Source organism: Haliaeetus albicilla, chromosome 7 (genome assembly GCF_947461875.1).
Source record: "Haliaeetus albicilla chromosome 7, bHalAlb1.1, whole genome shotgun sequence".
Lineage (NCBI taxonomy): Eukaryota > Metazoa > Chordata > Aves > Accipitriformes > Accipitridae > Haliaeetus > Haliaeetus albicilla.
In genome coordinates, this window is record NC_091489.1 from 9,651,245 (window position 1) to 9,673,752 (window position 22,508).

The 22,508-nt window shown below is 38.6% G+C and overlaps 1 protein-coding gene across 1 annotated transcript in view; it reads left to right on the forward strand.

Annotated features, from left to right (window-relative positions):
• PRKN (parkin RBR E3 ubiquitin protein ligase) overlaps positions 1–22,508 on the forward strand; it is a 767,561-nt gene that overhangs the window by 154,275 nt on the left and 590,778 nt on the right. Inside the window, exon 2 of the mRNA XM_069786113.1 lies at positions 13,966–14,129. Within this exon, the coding sequence (XP_069642214.1) occupies positions 13,966–14,129 (164 nt within the window). The remainder of the gene's footprint in view (positions 1–13,965; positions 14,130–22,508) is intronic.

Sequence of the window (22,508 nt, forward strand, 5' to 3'; positions counted from 1 at the left end):
CTCTAAATAGGGTGGGAGAGAAAACTGCGATCAGGAGAACTGGCAGACTTCCACTGTATCTGAAAACACCATACAGTTTTTAATGTTAATACACTGCAGAGAAATGCTATGTGTTAAAATCCTTCTGTTTTATTTCTAAAAGCCTCATATAAAGTATACTATATTCAGACTCAGTATTTCAGATCTACTGGTGTCTTGCTTCCACCATCTGCTTTTTTCGAAACTGTTTTTACCTTAACAAGTATCAGTGGCTGCCACTGAGTGGCCCTTTGATGTGCAATCAGTCACAGATGAGAATAAAATTGCATAATGACCATAATTTCCTGTCTGATCATAAGTTCAGCCTCACGTGATGGGTAATTTTCTTCGAACTAATTGACAAATGCACTAGCACAGGGAGTGATTGGCTGCAGCTGTGTGCCTGTTTTGTCAGAAAGAAAGGAAATCTTGAGAAGTATTGAGGTGTTTGTGAAATTGAGATGGATCTTCTGGGAATATTTGTAGTTAGAATGAAGAACGTGGGTTTTTTTCAGCAAAGAAGACTGCTTGTTCTTTCAGACCTCAAAATAGGTTTTGAAAATGAGGAAATCCCATAGAAGACTATATTGCTTTTCTAGCATCATTGCTCCTGACAACAGGAACAATGGAAACACAGCACACAGCCCAAAATAAGAACTTAATACTGGCCTACCACATTTTCTTCAGAGAGCTGAAAGACTTGGTCAGCACAATCAGCGTTTTAAACCAAAGTTAAGATAGATTCTGCTGTTTCAAACTGTATTGTGCCTCCCTTGCCTCACAGAAATGGTGCTGTATTTCTGTCTTCCACCCATGGATGTAGGGTGTGCAAAACAGGATTTTTGCAAGAGAATTTGTGGAACTATGCTATGCAGATACAGCTTGGTAGCGGTGTGACCTGTTACCAAAGGTTAGATGCAGGCTGTACTTGCTGCCTCTCACTAAGTTTCAGCTTTTCCAATATAAGGCAGAAAATAGCCCACGTATAGAGAATTACATGTAATCAAACACAGATTTATTGTTCCGCTTGTTCAGAAATTTTAACTTCATGCCTTGTTAGTTAGAATGACAATTCTGAACTTCTGGTTTTTGGGGAAAAAGTATAAATTTTGATCTAAGAAAAATGAAGGGGATTTTAATTTTGTTTTAAATCAGCTTTAACTTCAGCGAGAAGAAACTGATTCATCCTGTCATCATCAATTCAGCTGTTATTTCACATTTTAATTTATGTGGATCTTGCTTTTGTCAAAGCAAATACTTCAAATCATTTTTTTTATCTGACATTCATGAAATGATACATGCCCACAAAACCTTTGGCTTCAGTACATTGCATGTGCCAATGGAAACTTGCTCTTCCAGGGGAATTATGACCTGAACTAGATAAACAGTCTTCTTATGCTGGTATCTGAGATGTTTTGCTCTATCATGGCAATAAGCTAAAACTTCAGGTTATGAGGCCTCCTTTTTAATGGTGAAATTACTTGATATAGGCATTTATTTTTTAATTAAAAAACCTATAGTTTCTTAGCTTTCTAGTGAAATATACCTCAAAATTACAGGCCTGTAGGCCTTGCAATAGCTAACTTCATAACAGCTATGGACCGAGATCTAACAGAGACAGAAATCATTATGTCATCTTCCTCAAAGTTGCTGGTGTATGGGATAGTAAAGGTAAATCCAGCAAAACAGATTGGCAGAGAATTGGTAAAGTGGCAAGAAACATACACAGTAAATTTGTGGCACAGCATAGCTCCACATGGTCTTCCCTATTTGGTGTACATATCTATAATATATACATGCTTTGGCTCTGCTTAGTGTTGATTTTAAAAAACCCAACAAAACAGAAGCAAAGTTGCTTGTGCAGTGTCTGAAATGTTTCACAACTTTTACCCGATTGTATTCAGCTGATGGACTATATACATCACCATTTATCAATCTGAGGCCTCCTGCTGTATCTTGGCATTTCATTATGATTTGGAGTTTTTAATTTTTCATACTTGTAATAGTATTTAAGTCATGTGCGCAGTAAGCATTTTTTGTGAACTGGTGTCCCTACTCTCATCCTATTCAGCAAGTTCATGTCTACGTCTGCTCAGTGAATAAGGATTTCACTCTGTACTGAAATAACAACATTCTGTGTTGGGGATTTTATGCATACATATATATCCCTCTATATTATCTATCTACCTATATCTCTGTACACACCCACATTTATACGTTTAATATAATTAAGGGGTGATTGTAAATGACTGTATTGTGTATATTTTAAATAGGTCCAATTAATTTCTGTGTGTTCAGAGAATGTACTGAATTCATAGGGTTCTGGTATGATACTGGGATATTTGAAATTGTTTTTCTTTTTTCCAGCTAACTAGCGGTTTTAGAGTAGGAATGATAGACTATTTTTGACAGTCAATTTGGGCCATATGTTTTTTCCTGGCAAAAGTGGCTGCTGGGTATTTTCTTGTGTCAGGGACATAGAGGTATTTTATGTGGAGTGTTTGCAACTTGGGTGTAAGATAGGTAGCAAAAGTAGATGTTAAAAAAAACCATCAAAGGGAGGAAGAGCTCTGAAAAACTCGAGGGAGAAAATTATCTTTGAAATACAGTATATCTTCAAGCTTAGCTACAGGAACTTCCTTTTTAACTAATTCAGAAAAAAAGTGGGGTACATATTTCCATTACACAATTGGACATTTCTTCGGCAGCCCATCATCTTTTAGTTCTCTTTTGATTTTAAGAGGTTAAGTTTTACTGTCAGAGGAGCAAACAGCTAAGACAGTTTTAGTAAAGCTAATGTAATAACTTAGGATTTTTAACTAATCTTTACATTACATCTTTAACAGATGTAATTTTGCCGAAAGAGTTTAACTTGGACCTGATGGTAAATTCCAAGTTGCTATAGCAGCGCTGTACGTTTTGGAACAAAACACATTTTTTTCAAATGTCAAACGGCAAGGACACTTTAAAATTGTTTCAAAACTATCAACAGGATGCCTTTCTGAAAACTTTGGAGCTGACACGGGCTGCCTGGAGTTGGGGTGTGAAAGACGGGCAGCTGTGCTTCCTGCAGGCCAGGGATCCCTGTCAGGAGGCATCATGGCCCCGCCAGCCCGGGGAATGGCGGGAAGCCAAGGGCCGCGGAGCCCGAGGCCGAGTCCTGCGCACCGTTGGAGTGCCCAGCACGGCCCGAGAGTCCGGCTTTGACCCGATTTCTGTCCCTGAGGAGGCGGGAGGAGGAGGAGGCCAGCTGTGCTGGCACTGGCAGGGCCGAGTGCCTCTCACGCAGCCCTGCCTGCTCATACCCACCTGGGCCAAATCACATCCTGATGAAGGAACAGGAGCCCAGCTCCTGCCAGCACCTCTCGGCCTTACCCACCCACCTGCGATTTCGTAGCCTGTTTTGAGAGTCAGATTCACTGGGGCCGAAGAGAAGTTACGTTTCCTCTTACGTCTGCACTGCCTTGTCCAAGAACGGCGAGAGCAGGGGGAGGCCAGCAGGGCAGAGCAGCGGCTGGAGCTGGAGCTGGGGCCTGGCAGGCGGGAGCGCAGCCCCGCAGTGAGGTGAGAGAGGCTGGGCCTGTGGCAAGGGACAGAGCAGGGACCCACCGCCGGGCCGGCACAAGGTGGCAAGTCAGGTCACCTCCGTGCGAGAAGCCCAGGTGGGAACGGCAGCAGGCTGGCTCGGGCACGGGCCCTGCCGCGACATTGCTGAGGCAGGGGCTGACGGGCCCGGGGGCTGGCGTGGGGCGCAGGGCCGTGGGCAGGGTGGGGAGCCCCTGGGGAAGCCGGGCAGGGGGACAGCCAGGGCTGGCGGTGCCCCCAATGCCCTGACAGTGCCTGTTCAGGCCATTCTGCGGAGCGATCACCCTCCTAAGTCAGCTCTGCTTTTGCAGTAATTTTACTGCTGAGAAGACAGGTCTCGGGGAGGAGGGATCATGCCCATGATTCAAACGAAAAGCGAAGCTTCAGGAAGCAGGGCGAGGTTAGCATTTAAAGTTGAAGGGCAGGGATATGATCGTCCCAAAACATCAAAGCTTATTTTTATGCTAGTAGAGAACTATTTATCAGTAAAACAGGTAAATTGCAAAGATACTCACGGCAAAGAGGCTGTGGCGGGTAGCCTTAAAATTGAGTGCTCAGTGATGGAATACAATTTCGTTTGCGCATTGTGTGTTTCAGAACAAATCAGGACATGATTGTAATGATACTGGGATCCCCACAAACGGGATTAATAAAAGCAAGGAAACCTAGAGATTCAAAACCTAACATTAGACGTGTAAACACCAAGGAAATAAGCCCAATTATGTTTCTGTTCTCCAGAGCAGCTGGCTTCCTTCCTTCCCTTCAAGCAACGCACGTGGCTATACTGCATACAACCATGTACTGGGCTAACACTGTCCTGGGCTATAACAATGTTTATTCCCTTGAATTTTGGCTTGTTTTTATTTGTATTAGCTCTTGCAGAAATTAAACAAAGTGAAATCAAAGATTCTTGTCGATAGGTAGGTAGGTATGTTTTCTCTGGGACTTCCCTCTTTTTATAGGTGGAACTAATCTGTTTCTACATAGCCATTCCAATGGTATATATACCATTTTTATCCATATTATAATACGGTTTGTATAAATTTTTATACTTGTTTGTCCTATACTGAACAACTAACAAACTTTATGAGGTTAGAAAGCTCCTTCCTCAGTCAAGTGTGACAGCTGCCATATTTATCATTTATTGTACATTTGTTTCAGTGGATCTTCAGCTGTCCACCAATGTTTCTAGTATTTAGCAAAATGTGTTAAATTTCCTGGGGAACTGCAAATGAGCGTAAGTGTTAAAATAGTGGAATCTCACTATTGCTGTCTTCACCTTGCATTCCCCTTTAGACCCTTAAAGCTATTGCAGTAGTCCCACTTGAATTTCATTGAACTCATGCAGTCTTTGCAAAAATACTGGCCCATTCTTCCACAGGACAGGGGTAATCTAAAAGCTACAAGAGTATACATTTTATTTTTAAATGTAATACTTCTTATTAATACAGAAAGCTGTAGCATATGGCTGGAAATATGTAGAGTTTAAAAACTCTTATCCATATCCAAGTACATTAAAGAACAGTATGCGTCTATTTAAAATGAAACAAGAATTTAGCTTGATTCTGTATCAAGGAAGTTCATGGCAGCTTTGTGCTGACATAAGCAGCCAGTAAATCAGGACAAAAATAGCTAGGAAAATAGCATTTTTAAGAGACTTTTTAAGGAAATGCCGACATAATTGTAGTGTTGTGTTAGCTAGCTATGCATTCCTCCAACTTTACAGAGAGTTTGGGTATAGTAAAACTGAGTGAATTATTCACAGGAAATAATTCACCGGACAAATTTAGCTTCTGTCTTGGATTAAGAGGCATACTTCCTAGAACAAAATGAGGTTGCTGTGAGAACTGCTGAGTTTAAAATTTGCCTCAGTGCAATACAAGAAAGCAACTGCATGTGCATGCATAGTTCAGGAGGAAAAAAAAGAGTAGTGCTGAGCTCTTGCCTTTTTATTTGCCTCTCTTCTTGGTTTGGATTACTTGGTAGCAAGGAAGAGTCAGGAGGAAACTGTTAACCTGCCTACTTGCTAGATTTTACTCAGTGTTACATTATATTGGAGTACATGTATGGAAATGCAAAGCCAGGACATCTTACAAAAGAGCTGCCATAGTCATTCAGAACAAGAGTCTGTTTAACCCCGTGTATTATTGTCTCCAGCAGCAACTGTATTATTGTCTCCAACAGCACAGACCCTTCTGAAGAAAGACAATAGGGCAAGCATAAATATTATTTCTCCCTGATGTTCTCACAGCTATCTTGAACTCAAATGACAGGAGCTTTAAGATGTATTTTCCTAAGAAAGGGGAAAAAAAAAATCTTGTGATGATATCTGTTACTTTTTACTGTCCTTGCAGTGATAAGTTCCTCTTTGGCTCAGCACATGACTGGAAGACATAGACTTTCTATACTCAAAACCTACATATAAAATATTTATTTCATACTAGTATATATTATCCTCTCCTTTTCAGTAGAGAGATTACTGAGTTGCCTATGCAGTAACTGCCAGTTTCTTTTCTCCCCTTGAGCCGAAGTTATACATCCTCTATCTACCACTTCTCTGGCAGAGGTTTGCAGAAGGTCTGTGGCTAGTACCATAAGCAACCATCTCATTTTTGTCTGTTTTGAATCTAGCTCCTACAAGCTTAATATGATGCCCCTTAAATCTTGCAATGGAAGTGAGTGCCCAATCCCTACTCACCCCTTCCATGCTGCTCATGACTTTGTAGAAAACTGTCATCAGGTGCAAATGCATTACAGGTAGCATTTATGAATACTACTATATTGCTTTCCATAAACAGTCGTTTGAATAAAAGTTGATAATGATTTTTATTTTAAAAGGATGTAAAACAATCAGAAAGCTCAATCTTAAAATTGGAGTTAATAAACAAGGAACATTTTTTATTATATTTATTTAGTGTTAGCTAGAACTAAAGATGTTTCCATGAGAGAGTTTATTCCTTGCTAAGGACAGAAATAACCTCACCAAGGATAGGGTTTTATAGACATTGTTTATGTTAGATTACTACTACTAGATTGCTCTCTATGTGTGACTACATCATAAAATCATTTGTTAGGTGAAGGTAATTTACAAATGATCAGAAGCAACCAAATTACTCTAGCTTAATGAGTTGCCACTTATTGCCTGTGTAGGCTCTTTTTCTGCTGTGGCTGTGAAGTTGGCTTACATTAATGTGCATTAATTTTATTTCACAAATGCAATGATCGAGGAGGCCTAATGCTGCCAGTTATCATGGCTCAGCAGTGAGGGGTAACTCATTAAGTCATGGTTAAGTTCATTGCATATAACTGTCAGTCTGGACCTGGTGGAAAATATACAGCAGGGCATTTTGCCAGGAAAAACATCATACCAATGCATTGATATCTGCAACAGCAACCTGCTCATCTCAGGGTAGTGTTTAAGGTGTTGATTTTCAGCCATACAGACTCAAATGTGTGAAATCATTATCTCTGAGACAGTATCTCACTCCTTGTGTAGACAGCAGAGGTTCTGTAGCTGGATCTCCCTCTTTGATAGAAGTGACTTGTTGGCAGGATGTTCAGTGCAAGGGCATCAAGACTGGGGATCTTGCTCTCTCAACTTGGCTCCAATTTGTCAGAATTTGGCAACTTTTTCATGAAAGACATCTGTTTGAGAGTTTTCTTGTAGAGAGCTGATATTTTTGCTAACTGATGAAAGGGCTACATGAATTCCTATGGGACTGGTTATTCTAATGCTGATGAGATTTTATTTTACCACATATATATGTCAAGAAAAAAATCAGGCAAGCCAGTTGGCCAGAGCTTTGTGACAGGGACAGCCTCCAAAGCGGGACTCAATGTAGTGGAAGTAGGGTAGAAATTAAAATGGAGCTGACTGGACCGTCCTGCTCTGCAGTGCTCCTTGGAGCAAAAAGTTTTGGGAAGGTCTCCTATGCTAATACAGAACCTAGATACACAAATCTGTGCAGAAAAAGACTGCAACCAGCTCCAGGCTGTTGGAGTTGCTGTGGAAAGACACTTCAAAGAACTTTGCACAAAGTTGTTTAACCATTTAATTGGTCTTTCAGTAACATGTGCTGACTGGCTGTTTAATAAAAGCCTTCCACAACTCTGAACTATTCCTTTACAGAGCTGAACTCAGCTTGCACAGTCTCCCCAACTCATCTTTTTCTTTCCATTTTTTGTTCCTCTTTAGTCTTTTGCTTTACTTCTTTCCCTTTTTGCAATTCCTTTGACACACTGAAAACCAGGAAATAACAATAAGAAGCTGTGGAACAAGATTTACTGCCGTCACCTTATATTGTGTTCTGCTGCTAGTTTCTCGCACTACATATATCCTACAGTTGCATTTCTACAATTTAGGTTATAGAAATTCCAGGCAGCAACTGACATTCACTCAGTGTTTATAAAGTGCCTACAAATGTATTTTATGTTCATTAAATATAAAGATTAAAATAATAGAACAGTATCTTGCAGTATGATTGAGGATGCAAGAGCCCCAAGCATCTGAAAAATGTGTTTTTATTTTATTTATTGAAATAAAGATACATAGAACAGCTGCCTTCAGCCTGTGCCTTGAGAGGTGATGCGTGGTTGTGCTGTAACAGAGGGACTTATAGAACATTTCCACAGTACTCTAGCAGGTGGTGACGGTTTTATATTATCTCAGTTTCTACCTTCTCTTCCTTTAGTTATCCCTTCTGTGCATTTTCTTGTTTTTAATCTGCACTAAACTAGTTAGTTGTACTGGATAAATTATTAATCACAATATATGAGAAAAATTTAATACTGAAAAGGAAGGGATACTATTTTCTGGTGTGAAATAGTCTAGATGTAGGTTTTTGAGCTAGGAAGAACTGTGTTCTCAAGTACGTGCTGAGCCAAAGAGGAACTGATCACCACAGACAGATACTGTCACAAGACTTTTTTTTCTCAATCTTAGGAAAATACATTTCAAAGGTCTTGTCATCTGACCTCAGTAGGGAAAGGGCTTTTAAAAATCAGAGAAGTTTCACATATTTCACACCATCCTTGGGTTAAACTTTGGCTATATTCTTTTTGTCCATAAAAGAATAGGGAATAAAGAGTACTTGAAGCTGCTGTAGTTATCATGGACACAGTATAATTGCTCAGCAATAAGATCTTAAAGTTTAAATACGTGCATTCTTTTGCCACAGATCATATATTGTAGGTTATTGGTATGCAGCAAAGCAGGATTGTGTGATTCACTACTTTAGGAAGGAAAAGATTTGGCTATTTTATATCAAAAATAAAAAGGAAATTTGTGGTTTGCATGTAGCAATGTAAAAAACATGCACAATTTTTTTTCATTCTTGGCACAGTTCAGTTGTTTTGGTTCTATACATCGGGACTGTGCCTTCACAATTTGTTCACAAGCAGGGCCTAAGCTTCTACAGCATGCGATATTTATCTTCTTGGTTTAGAACTGGAAAACCTGTCGGACTGATGAAAATGGGGGTTAAAGCTTTGGCACTTTTGGTATGACTTGCTGAAGAAGAAAGGCTGCTGAACCCCAGGGCTCTGAGAAATGGCCTGTTGAGATCCTGGCAGGGGTGCCTGCCCACTAGCTTTATTCCAGCCTTCGCTTGAAATCCTGCAGGTCCCCTACACGCCTGCACCATGTACTTGTGTCTGAGTTTAACCAGTATGTATCTGCAGTTGCTTGAATTTCCAACTGAGTTTGTACTAACATGCTGAATTGCAAACAGGCACAGCTGAGATATGGGTACACATTTCCTTCAGTATCCCAGTTATATGTGTAGCAGCCTCCAGCATAAGGGATGGACAGGTGGCCAGGAGCAGTACTGTCTTAAACTACCTAAGATTTTAGTTGCAATCTTCTTCACTTATATTCCCTTCGTTAACAATTCTTGTATTACTTCATGGGGAAAAGTTATTCATCGTGTTGTATCCTAAGTGATTGCATTGTGCTGCTGACTCCGTTCTGGTAGTGGATGCAATGATGTATCTGTTTGTGAAACACAACATGTTCAGGATAGCAATACTTTATTTGGGAACTGGTGCATTTCTGTATTGTATTCATATGAATGAAATGGCTCATTGTAAGTGAATTTATTAATACAAGTCACTTCAGAGGTGATAACTTCTTAATTTTATTACAGTCACTTGAATACAAATCAGCTAAAAGCCAAGAAGTTGAGTTCCTCCAGAACTGAATCAAAATAAATGCTGGGCTGCCTCTGTCATGATACACCAGTGTTTCCTCATGACCACAGCACTTGCTTCTTTCTGGGATTTGTGTTGGTACTTCATTGTCAGAGAGAATATCCAACCAGAGGAGTCCAGTCAACAGGACTGGAAGAATAAAGAAGTATTTATTTCCATCAAGTGCTGCAAAATGAAAATATTTTAACGCTTACATGGTTCTTGTTCAACAAAAAGAACATAAAAAGTCAATACGTTGAATTTTTTTATGTATTTGAGATGAAAACCAATGTCAAAATAGTGAAACTTCCCACAACTGGGAACCAGGATTTTAATTCCACTCAGTATTTACTTCTGTGTATGCCTCTACTCTCTGGTCAAATTGGGGCAGCAGGCAGAGGTGGAGGGTTGCATCTCACTTCTATTTCCTTAAATTGCTAGCCTCTGTCTGTGAAGACTTGTTACATTCTGATTTAACAGCTTTAACCTACTGCTGCATGCTAGAGCGTCATTTCTGTATATTCAGTCTCTTGCGTCTTCTTTGCACCTGAATGCATTTCATGTACCCTGCAACTCTGTGTGTTCTGATTTTGTAGTATCAGTTTCTAGGGGGAAATCTGTTCCTCAGTACAAATGCAATTCCTGCCTTCACACCCAGAACTGAGAACTTGCCCTCTGCCATGCTTGCAGCAGTGGCATGCCAAAGAATTAAGCCTGCAGTCTTTGAAGAAGCCAATTTCCATCACTTGAGTCATTATGCCAGACCAAAAAATTTCTTACTGTTTAGGTACATGCTTAAAAAAAATGGGCATTTTCGTAAGAAATATGGGAAATTCCTCTGGAAATATGTAAAAGTTACTTAACTACGTCTATTCCCTTATGTAGTACTTGCTGATCCTTCCAAACAAGAGATTAATACTATCCAATTTGTTAAATGAAAAATTGAAATTATTGCATGAAGATGTACACCTTAGATATCAGAAAGACCTAGTGAAATATTTATATACTTTTTTATTCGCTCTTTCAATTATACCACTTTCCTCCATTCAGTACTGTGTTTAAAATGTGTGGACTTAAAAGTGAGATTTTTAAAGGTATGTAGATTCAGATAGATACCAAGAGATATTTACAAAAGCACCTAGGTACCTCTTGATCCCTGTGGGAGCCAGATCCTTGTTATATTTACAGAGATTATCTTTTGACATGACAGTCAAGTCTCACAGAGTTTCCTTTTATTAGACAAGTTTTACTGTCTGTCACCTCTTACAGATGTGGGAGTGGGAGAGCTGATCCTAATGGAGCCTCCTTTCTTCAGCTCGGTTTGGCTACTTCTTAATTTTCATAACTTGATTTATTTCTTTTGGATTTCCATCAGCAGTTTAGGCCTCAGATAAATTCTCTAATCTTCTGTTAAGCCAATATTTGTTTAACTTCCAGCAGACAAACTTTAAATTCTACATCTTTTCAAAGTATGTAGTCTTTGGAAGAGGTCTTGAATGTCTGCATAACTTCACCTGTGATCTCTTGAATAACATGTGCTGTTAAGAGCATCAATTTGATAGTGATTATTTAATTATTAAGGTGAAATGTCAAGAAGAAAATAATGTTTCTTCTTCCTGAAAAGACATCTTGAAATATTATATTCATGAAATCTGGTTTTATTCCACAGACTAAAGTTGTGTATTTAATCTTTTTATGCTCTGTGCAAGTAAGAAAAGATCTCTTCTCTTCTTTTACATTGAGAGTTGGTGAATTGCCGACTTTATAATAGAATAAATGTGTTTAAGGGCAAAATATTCGTGGATTAGAACTTTCCAGCAAGTAAAGTTTGGCAATCTAATTATTCTTCTGAGTTAGCTTTTTAGGCTTGTAAGGGAGTAGTTGTAATCTTTGCTGTAGAGTGCAAAATGTTGCACTCACACGCCTGTTTCCCATGTTTGCTTGTCGTTACAATTTTGAGACTGAAACTTCCACTACCTCGTAAGTGTTGGGAGGAGGAGACTATACCTGTTGGAAGTGAATAACAATACACTTATTTGAGGGAAGGCGTGGGGATTGTTGATGATGAATATACATTGTGCTTGCAGAAAGTGTGTTGGATTTATACTGTCTTTAAAAATGAGTACCGCTTTATAAATAATTTAAATGACACTTGTTTGTGCTTCTTTTATCAAGCACTTTTCTCTTAACAGCACATTTGATTTGCAGAGTCAATGCACTTGCTAACTTTTTTTCATTTCCAGAACAAATAGCACTGGCTTTCGTAAGACTAAAGATAAAAATTATTTATTAATTAGGAAGAAGTCTTTGGATGTTCAAATGTATGCATTTTATGTGTGTATGTGAGCATATCTATATAAATGTATATAAATATATATATGCACCTAGTCAGATAGTCAGAGCTTAGCATATTAAAAAAGTATATTCCCCATTGATTTAGCTATATATTTTGCTACTGGCCCAGATGATGTTATTGACAGTTGAGCATTATGAGTGTTCCTGGACAGATGGGAAATGTTCAGTTGCCATTAGCTGGAACTACTTTTTTGTCATATAAATTCTCCTTTACTCTCCAAACCACAATCAAAATAAAATTCAAATTCCTCTGTTTTTTCAGAAGAGTCTGAATATATAGCTTGCACAGTTTAGTTACTTTCAGAACAACTTTAAATAGAAATCAAAACCAGTAAGAAGATGTACTACAGGAGACTGTGTAACACACTGCAGGGTATATGTACTGTACCCTGCCTGACATAGCGTTATGCAATCTTACCCTGCATTGTAGTACTTTAAGAGAGTACTTTCAAGTGCAAAACTTACAATGTGGTGTTAAATTTTATTGGTATATGGCCTTGTCCCTTAAAGATTAGCCAAATATGAATTGGAGGTGTGAAATTGCAAATATTTACAACATTCATTGCTCAGCAAAACAATGGCAGCGTTCTCAGCCATATTCAAGTGCTCTTAAAGTATCTGACAACTTTGAAGTGGTCAGGTAGACTATGTGTTTGAAAAATCATAAAAATCCAATTTTCAGTTTTAAAAATAGTTATTTCTTTAAACTATATAAATACTTTGAGCTTATGCTTTTGTCAGTCATTAGAAATGCAAAGGAATAACATCTTCCGCTAAAACATTGCAGTGGGAATGCGAAATAAATCTTTAAGAACACTGGTTGTTACAATCAATACCCAAGCAGCTTAGGTGACAGGTACCCACAATCTAATTGATATAAATGATTTTTTGGTTTATATTGGGTTTTGCTAATTCCTTTGCTTCCTGCCTGTGGAGCTATTGGTCAAAGCTGTCCACTGGGGACATGTCTACTGTTCATACAATCTCCGTGACTGATATGGATGTAATGAGGTTTTTTCCTGCTTCATAGTTCTTGTAGTCATTCCTCTGACCATGGGCTCAATGAGTGCATTCAGACTCCTTGTGAAAAACAGCTCTGCCAGCTGAATGGCAGGAAGCTTATGAGTTTGTTTGCCAGACTTCTCTGGATGTATAAACCAGTTGCTGCAGCTCTAAAAATTATATGACTGGTGCAGTAGTGATTTTCTGTGCTGAAGGTAGATGCCGGCAGGAGTTATGTTCTGCAGATATTTTAGTGAACTCTGAAAAGACCATGCTCTAGTACAACACTCCCAAACATTTCTGCTAGCGTGTGATTTTCTCTCCATCATTATCTTCTGTAGAATTATATCTGTTGGAAACCAGTTTATATGACTGTGCTTTACTGTGTAACAAGGCATTGTTTTCCCTTGTATTATTTAATATATTTTGGTTCTAAAGCATGCCTTGGTTTCCTGCATTTATTTGTTATATGCAGTCAGGAAGAGCACACAGAAAGCATGTGTGCCCCGTGCCTGCTAAGGTTAGGACTGAACTGAAAATCTGTTACGCCAGTTAGCAACTACTTAGCTGCCTGGCTGGGTCTCTTTTGATTCTGACTGTTCTCTGTAATTTCTAACACTGCTAAGGGGAAACGCATGGTTTTTATTTATTGGTCACTATTCTGTGCTGGCTTTCAAAATAGTACACTGCAGTATTAATAGCTTTTCTCTGAAAATAGTACATGCTCCCTGAAATTGAAGAGTAAGCCTCTCGTAGTCACTCTAGTAGAAACACTGCACGAGAAATGCTCACTTTAAAAGGTGTTTTGCTCTTGTTCAGTGTTTGTCAGGTTCAACTCCAGCCATGGTTTCCCAGTGGAGGTTGGTCCGGACGCCAGCATCCTCCAGCTGAAGGAGGCGGTTGCCCAGCGACAGGGAGTTCCATCTGACCAGCTGCGGGTGATTTTTGCAGGGAGGGAGCTCAGCAATGACTTGACACTGCAGGTAAGTCTCCCTTGGTATCTTTGCTTCTGGACTGCTGCCAGCTACACTGCCTCTCCCTCTAATGCTGCCAATCTGATGTTCATGCCTGAGATCTAATAGAATAAATAGTGCCTGGGGATTCCTTGAACTTTACTCCACACTGCTTCATTAATTCTGACCTTCTTAATTATGCATTAAAACAGCAAGCAGGAAGGATAGGGGAAGAGAGAGAATAGGAGAGAAAGAACGCATGAGAGAGCTGTGCCTAGTGAATAAATGTTTACTGACTGCAGAAGCAAGCCGTGCACAATTTCTGTATCTGTTCAATTTCTATCTTACTTATTCCATTTGAATCTTAATGAAGAAGGATGTGCATAAATTGCTCTAAATCAGGCTGCACAGTCATCACATTTGTTAGAATTTGTAACCCAATTGTGACCCCTGGAGGATAGCTACAGGGCTGCGGCTGCTCCTGTGCAGTGGTGTGTCTGCGCAGGTGAATGCACTGCTGGAGGGATGGTTCCAGATCAGAAAGCCCACAGAAGTGTACTCCAAACCACTGAACTCATAAACGTCTGAAGCTAAGAGAGGAGCAGGGAGCATGGAAGAGCAGCCATAAGTAGGTATCTGAATTTCAGCTCCTGGAGGTGAGCTAACTGTTCTCTTCAATAAATGCGGAGGGGTGCTCACCTGTGGTAAGCAGTAGTAAGCATGAAAATATAGGTTCAACTTTGTCTTCCTTGTTGTCTTTGCTATTGTTACCAGTGCTGCTGCAGTTGCTTTATAAATATTTTTGTTTATCCTCTATGTGGATTTGGCAGTTCACTCGGATAGCCAGGCCTTAGCATAAGATCACACATTTAAGACATTTGGGTAACTTGGGGAAACCTACTGGGCTTTCGACAGAGTGCAAATACTGATTTAAATGAAATTGCTGTCCTTCTGCAGTGGTATCAAAGAACTGCAGGTGCAATCTGTAGTAGTGCAGGTGATTATATAAAAGATCCCTCACAGGCAGAACTATTTCAGATTAATTGGCACTCATATTTCAGAAGTATTGCTGTACTTAGAATGGCTGCTAAGCCTGGGTACAGAAAGTCACTACTGTATTGATGACCTATCACTATTTCTCCTTGGGTATGATATTTATTGCTTTGCAAAGGGTTTTAGGGAGTTTCAGCACACAAAGGAAGGTATAGAAATGTGAATTGTTGTCAGTCTCCAGTGCATCACCTGTGGATAGCGTTGATGCATATATTCATGGCATAAACGGCAATGTGCTTCATTTACTTATATGTGCAAACATCATATATGAAAATGTAAGAATAAAAAAAGAAAAAGTGTGAATTGTAGAACTTGTCCGTTGCCAGTTACTAGATTTGGGTGTCTGTGTGGTTCTGTCAGAAGCTTCTGAACCACTTAGCATTTCCTGGGAAGCTGTAGATATTGGTGTCATTGCCATTTTATGTCAGCATGAAACGCAGATTTTGAGCCCAGTTTTACACTTGCAACCAAGTTTGTTGTCGGCTACAACATACAATCTGTTGCCAGGGTAAATTAAAAATTGCTTTCCAGATATACAGGCCTGCTGATGACTTAATTAATTTCATTGAAATGTCAGAATTACCATGTGTAGTCAAGACTTTTTATTATTTAGTAAACTGGACCTAGACTCACTGCTTTGACTTTCAGCTTCTAAAGCAGGTAGGAAGTTCAAAAGCTGTTTCAGACTTTATGATCCATACTTCTGTATTTAAGTGTCTTAAATATTGTAATGATTAATATCATCAGCAGTGTATCAACTACATTTTTATTCTTGATATTTAATTAAGTGCATTTTACTCTGATTTTGTGTTTGCAGTTTTTTCTGTCATATATTTGTGTATGTGTATTTATTTATTGTCAGCACAAGAAGAACAGTTGAGGGTTTGAGGTGTTTGAGTTTCTATGGTAGGCTGTTTGGGGCTTTTTGCATAAGAAGCTGAGTGCTAGTAAAACTTGAGTGCTAGTGAAACACTAACTTCTGGCATTTATGTTGCATCTGTAATTTCAGAGTTAACATCATATATGAGCAAATTAACTAGCTTTTGTTTTCTAGACCTATGGGTTTGCATGCAGAGTAAGAAAAATACAACATAAATATATAATCAGCTGATGCTTTTAAGTTATTTCATTTTATGGTAACATACAATTTCTAGTAAGACCATTTTGTCCTTCAATTTTTTGTAAATTACTTTTGAACTTATTTGCCCAAGATACTGTGGGAGAATGTAGAGGTCAGGAAGGAGAACTGATAGTATTACAGATAATGAGATTATAGAGGTTATGGGAAGAGCTTTGATAATTGCAGGAGTATGGGGCAGGGGTATAGGAAATACTCCAGGACAGGAAACTTCATTAGTTTCACAGCTCACAGAACAACTAGATTTGGCATGACAGCTACTTTAGGATCTCAGGCAGCTGATACAAAACTTAACTGAGAATGTGAAAGCTGTGTTTGTTTTCCAGTTTGGAGAGAAGGAAAAATCTTTCGTGGTAGCTGAAACCTGTAAAAAAGAAATGAAGCTGGAATGAACAAACATTAAAGAGAAATTATTATAAGAAAGAAAGTGCCAAGTTGAGAACTTAAATAAGTAATTTGATATCAACAACAACAGTAAAAAAATTGTAGGAAGGATAGAAGTGAAATATGTGTGGAGACATTTAATTTGGTACCTCAGATAAGTGTTTTGTCCTTGAAAAAAGAGAGGAAGATTAGAAACTGATTCAACTGTGCACAGGGGAGATCAGTATTTTAGCTAGTGACTAAGGGGCAAGTAGTGAAATTAGAGCCCTGGTAAGGAAAGATTGGTAATAACTGGATGAAGAATGAGACCTGCAAATTTGTATCTCATAAGAAGGAATTAGAGCAATAAGCTGCTTCCTAAAAGCACAGCAAATGGTGTTACTTTAAGGGTGCTAAGTAGTCTGAAAAATGATGAAGAGCTCCCTGCTGATTACAGTTCGCTTTGGAATGAATAGAAGTAATTAATTAATATATAGCCCAAATAGGAATTCTTTCAGAAGGCTGTCATGAGTATATGAGAACAGTGGGTAAGATCTTCTTGTGGCAATCGTAAGGGCGAAAGAAGAACAAAACTATAACAGAGTCAACACAGGAATAAACAGGAGGTAGCTGCGTATCAGGAACATTAAAGTGTTGTAATGGGAGATGACTGCTTACAACATTGGCTTTGCCTCCAAGAACAGCAAAATTAGTTAACAAGCCTTCTGGAAGCAAAATATGTGATACACAGTTTTGCTTAATGCAAACAGTTTGAAATTTACTCCTCGTAATAGAAGCAATATTATATTAGTACAGGCTTGCCCTTTCTTGGAGAACTCAGAATCCCCTTGTGTGGAGAAGCTCTTTGCAAACAGTTTGTAAGAGATATTCCCTGACTTGCAGAGCTTACAGTGTAAATGAATAAGGCAGACAAATGATGTGATGGGAATCAGTAGCCTGGCTTGTTCACAGTCAGTAGCAAAACAGAGATAGAATTAAGTCTTCTGTTTCACAATTCAGTACCATTTCTTTTTGACAGTGTTTCCTCTACGAGATAAATGTAGAAACAGAAAAAGGCTAAGCATGTGATTAGTAGCAGGACTTGTTAGCTTTAGCGCAGTGCTCCACTGAGACAGATTCTCCATCAGAGTTAGCTTGCATTTGACTGGAGCATAGGCTCAAGGCTTGGAGCATAGGCTTCACGTGAATTTGGCTTTGACTGCATCCATCCATATAGGTGCTTTCCTAAAATTATTCATTCATACATTCAAGAAACAAACAAACATGACTAAGTATTGTTAAACGTTGGCATGTGAGCTGATGAGCATAACTCAAAATGAATAAAAAAGAATGGCATAACTGAAGTAGCAACATAGATGATCATCTCTACAGAGGAGGGAAAAGAGAAGTGGTAGGAGAGAAATGGTGCTATAAGTAATGTTAGCATGCTGCAGTTTGACAGTGGTTTGGAAAGCGTATGCTTTGTTGTGGAAGGGTTTCTGAATAGTAAACATTAGAGGTCAATCCAGAGGGCACCTGGTTCTACTGGAAGCACTTTCCCGTGCCATTGTGTGAAAAGCTCAAGGACAGAGGGAGCACCTTGTGACAATGGGTCTCAGTTTATATTCCTCACACTTTAAATATTTATAAAAATAGGGTATCGTTAATACAATTGTTCTCAGTGAACAACTTCTTTAGCAGAAACAGGTATTTGAACTATGGAACATTGCATTTTATCGAAGAAGAAGGACCTTGTGTACCTAAATGCATGCCAACTTTCTTACTCTTCAAGCACAGCTCAGTACAATAGAGCTTCCAGAAGTTCTTGTATTTCCCTGTTTCAGTTTACTGAAGGTGCAAAGGAGAAACCAGGTGACACAGTGCAAAATGTGTCCCTAGCCAGCAAAAAACCCCCATGTGCTCGACTTTAGTTATAAACCCATGAACACTAAGATTGGAGTGGGTCTTTTGACATACACAATAAGTAGTGCCTTTTGTTACAACCTACAGTTTTTGCATATAGGATACCAAATCACTCACGGGAACATCTTTGATATTCAACAGTTTTGTGGGTTACAGAATACAGTGAGTCAACATTTGCATATGTAAACACTGTTTGGAGAGATTTGCTCACAGACATCCTGACTGAATCAATCATCCTATGTGACATTCAAAGGGAGAAAATGATTTTATGTGTGTGTTTAAATCAGTATTTTGGGTCAATATTTGATTGACCTGTGGATCTTTTCTTACTTGGAAAGCTGGAAAATGTGTATTGTACTTCTTCAAAACAGAAAAAGCTAGCAGAACAATACTTAGGTATATTATAGTAATAAAGGAAATCTAGAGATTCCATCTGTGTTGCCAGGTAATATGGACTTGGCTAAATGAGTGGATAACAGTACCGCTCACTCTTGTTTCTTTTGATGGCTGCAGACTCACTGTATGTGATAACAGACCCTCTATGTGTTGAATAAGCTACTCCAAGATTTGTAATGGGCCTCATGGTATTATATGCCCATAATGAATGTGGAAAGTACCATGTAGCCATATTTAGTATGAAAGTAAGTCAGAGCCAGCTCAGGTCTACAGATTTTCCATATCTGTTTAAGAGGATACATTGCTTATTAATTGTTCTGGCGGATCAAGATCTAAATGCATTAATAAATTAGACCTTTGAGCCCAGTAACATATTTCCATTCTGCTTTTAAATGCATTGCTGTTCTATTCTTTTTATGCTAAGTTTTTCCTGGAAGTATGAGACTATGAAAAAGATATAACTATAGCTAAATAAGGGAAAAATTATCTTCAAGTAGTTTGGTAGCTCCAGAAAGTGAATGGGCCATGTTTGAGGGGGCTGCAGCATCAAGGATGTCCTTGAATTTTGCTGGTACCTTCTGGATTCTTCTGACATTTCTTATGTGTTTAGGTGGTCTGCTGATGATTCAGGAAGAAGTGTGATGGGGTTTTCTTTGCAAACTTTCTGCAGTGTGCACTCTCTACAAATTTGTATTTAATTTCTAGAAGTATCTGGGGTTTGGTACCGAGATGAATTCTGTGTTGTCTGCTAAATCTGGTTCATGATTCCCTGGAATGGGGTTGCTGGTACCAGTATTCTTACAGGTGTCTTACTGACTCATGATATTTCTGAATGACCTGTGTTGCTCTTTTAGAATAATTTTGAAATTTCTAAATGTGAGTTTCTTTTGTTTTCCACTTTGCTGACAGTTTCAGCAGGTTGGGAGTCTATTGAATTTCCATTCCACCTATGGTTGTTATTACTTTCTTATATGTGAGAACATGTTCAGGCAGCAGATAATTTTTTTTTTTTAACTTCATTTCTCTTAGGCAGTTAAAATTCACTACATTGAGGCCATTAACTGAATTTTACAAAATCCATTTCTGAAAGAGCAGGTGCTTTGCGTGGGACTGATAGAGAAACCGCAATACTATTTGCACGAAATACAGTATGTTGATAAGAAACTCCTCTGGCAAACCACTGTAGTTCTTCTCAAGACATATATAGTGTTTCAGAATGAAATTATCTTGAAAATTACACTAATATTAGATGTGCTTTTGTTTTCTACCTGAATACTTGCGTTAGGCATTTGTTGAATCTTTCCCCCTTGTCATGTATATAATCCAATTCATATGTTTACAATGCTGTCCATTTTTTGATTTGGATCCTGCTTTAGGTTGCAGGAGGGCAATGTTTAAGAAAAAAAACTTCAAAAAGCTGTAGTTGTTGGAGTGGTGGCAGTGAGCAATAACTTTGAGTTTGTAAATCATGACAGTAAAAGAAAGGTCAGCCCACTTCTTTCATTCATCACTTTTCTAAATTTCTCTGGTGAAAAAGTGTTTAGCGTATTGCACACCATTACCCCAAACTATAGTTGAATTAGCAGAAGTTCAAGGGTAAGAGGGACATTTCCTTCCTTCTTCCTCCCTTTTCCTCATAAGAAAAGGATGGTATTAACTATTCTGGTAGACTACGTTTATAAGGAAGGATCCATAGAGACTGTGTATTTTCCAATTCATAACTAAAATAGAACAATCATTGACATATATTTGTATTGTATGAAAAAACAAGAAAAACAGGATTTATTTAACACACTATAATAGTGAAAATAGTGGATTGAGAAATGGGAAATTGGGACAGAGTATCTGTGCATTATTTTTTAACTTTGAGAATTTTGTGTCTGGAAAATAAAATTGTAAAGGAAGAGATGGAAACTTCACTGTTGGAAATGTATTTTAAAATAGCAGGTAGCATACCAAATATGCCTCCTCAATGGAAAGGTGGAATGTAGTCCCTTGCCATTATAATTTCTTTGCTTTAGCCTTAATTTTGCTTATGTAAATTTTTACAGCTCTGATCATCTGAAATGTCATCTGTAATACATTCATATTTGTAATTATCAAGGTCACACAGCTATTTAGTAAGCCATTCTGGGTTTCCTTCTTCTTTTATTTTTGTTTTTCAAGCTTTCTCACTCATTTTAATTGAAAATGTGGGAGGGAATCTTTGCTTCATATCTGATTATGGTTTTCATCACGAATGAACCTCCATACTCTAGGAGACACAGAATTATTCCTGTTAGGAACAGCTTTGATGGAGGGGGGTCAAGAAATCAAAAGAACAGATTAGTTGCATTATGACAGAAAAGGCCCCATGAAAGGAAATAACATTGGTCATCCTTAAAAAATAATACCAAGGCAGGCTTAAAGAGAAAGAAGGCAATTATTTTAGGAGTTATTGAAGCAAAAGTAGGTATGTAATTCCTTATATATTATTTCATTGGAACAACCTTCAGTGAATTTACAATTCCTAGAAGTTTTCTTCTGAATCCAAAAAGCCTGCTGAAGAAATAAATGTGAACTGTGTAAAAAAAAATTTAAAAAAGTCAGTAATAAGCCAAAGAACAGAGCAATACAATTTTCTCTCCCCATTTAGACTAAGTAAAGCAGCAAAAGTACCTGTTCCAAAAATGAAGTAATTTTCACTTTCTTCATATACAAAGCAGGTTGTTATTTCCTTTTTTCAGGTACAACATTGGCTCCACTGATGTAGTGAAAGCAATGCCATTGACTTTCCATGACTTTCCATTCTCCCTCTCATTCTCTCTCACTCATTCCCTCCCTCTTCTTCTCTCTCCCTTTTTATCTTTCACACACACACACAAAATCCTTACTGTCCTGGGGAAGCTCCTCAGCCAGTGTGAAATGCTGTTTCTTCCATCCATAGAAGTACAGATATGAGTCCCATTCCTGCGAAGTCCAGTTTCCAGTGCTGTTCCTGAATGAATTGATCAGTGTTTTCCTCACTTGTACTGCAATTCTTATTATTAGCTCCCCACAGTTGAAGTCGCTTTTCCTGTTTCCATTTCAGGCTTTCCCAATCAATTCCAGTTCTTTGAAATCCTACTTCCATCCAACATCTGTGGCCCATTGCAGTGTTAAACCAGCTTAGGAAACTAATTGTTCTTTCCAATCTTTCTTTTTCCCAGCCTATGAAAGAAAGGGGGGGTAGAGAATGAGAAAACTAAGTTGCCTTGCAGATCTGCTCTTCCTGCCAATGAGCTGACATTTTCTTCTACTTATGGTTTCTGTCTTTCATTGGATGATGTACCTCTGTACTAACTGTTGACCTCCTTGTTTTCTGATCTTCTTGTGTCTAACCAAGAAGCTGACAGATCTGCAGGAGGCTCTAGAGCTACAGGATAATCTGCAGGTAATGGAGGGGGCCTTGTGGGAAATCTGGGGAGGATTGTCTCATCTCAGACAGCTGTGGTCCTGGCAGGAAAACAGCCAGGCCCTCTTGTGAGATAGTGGACTTCATGTGTATCTTCATATCA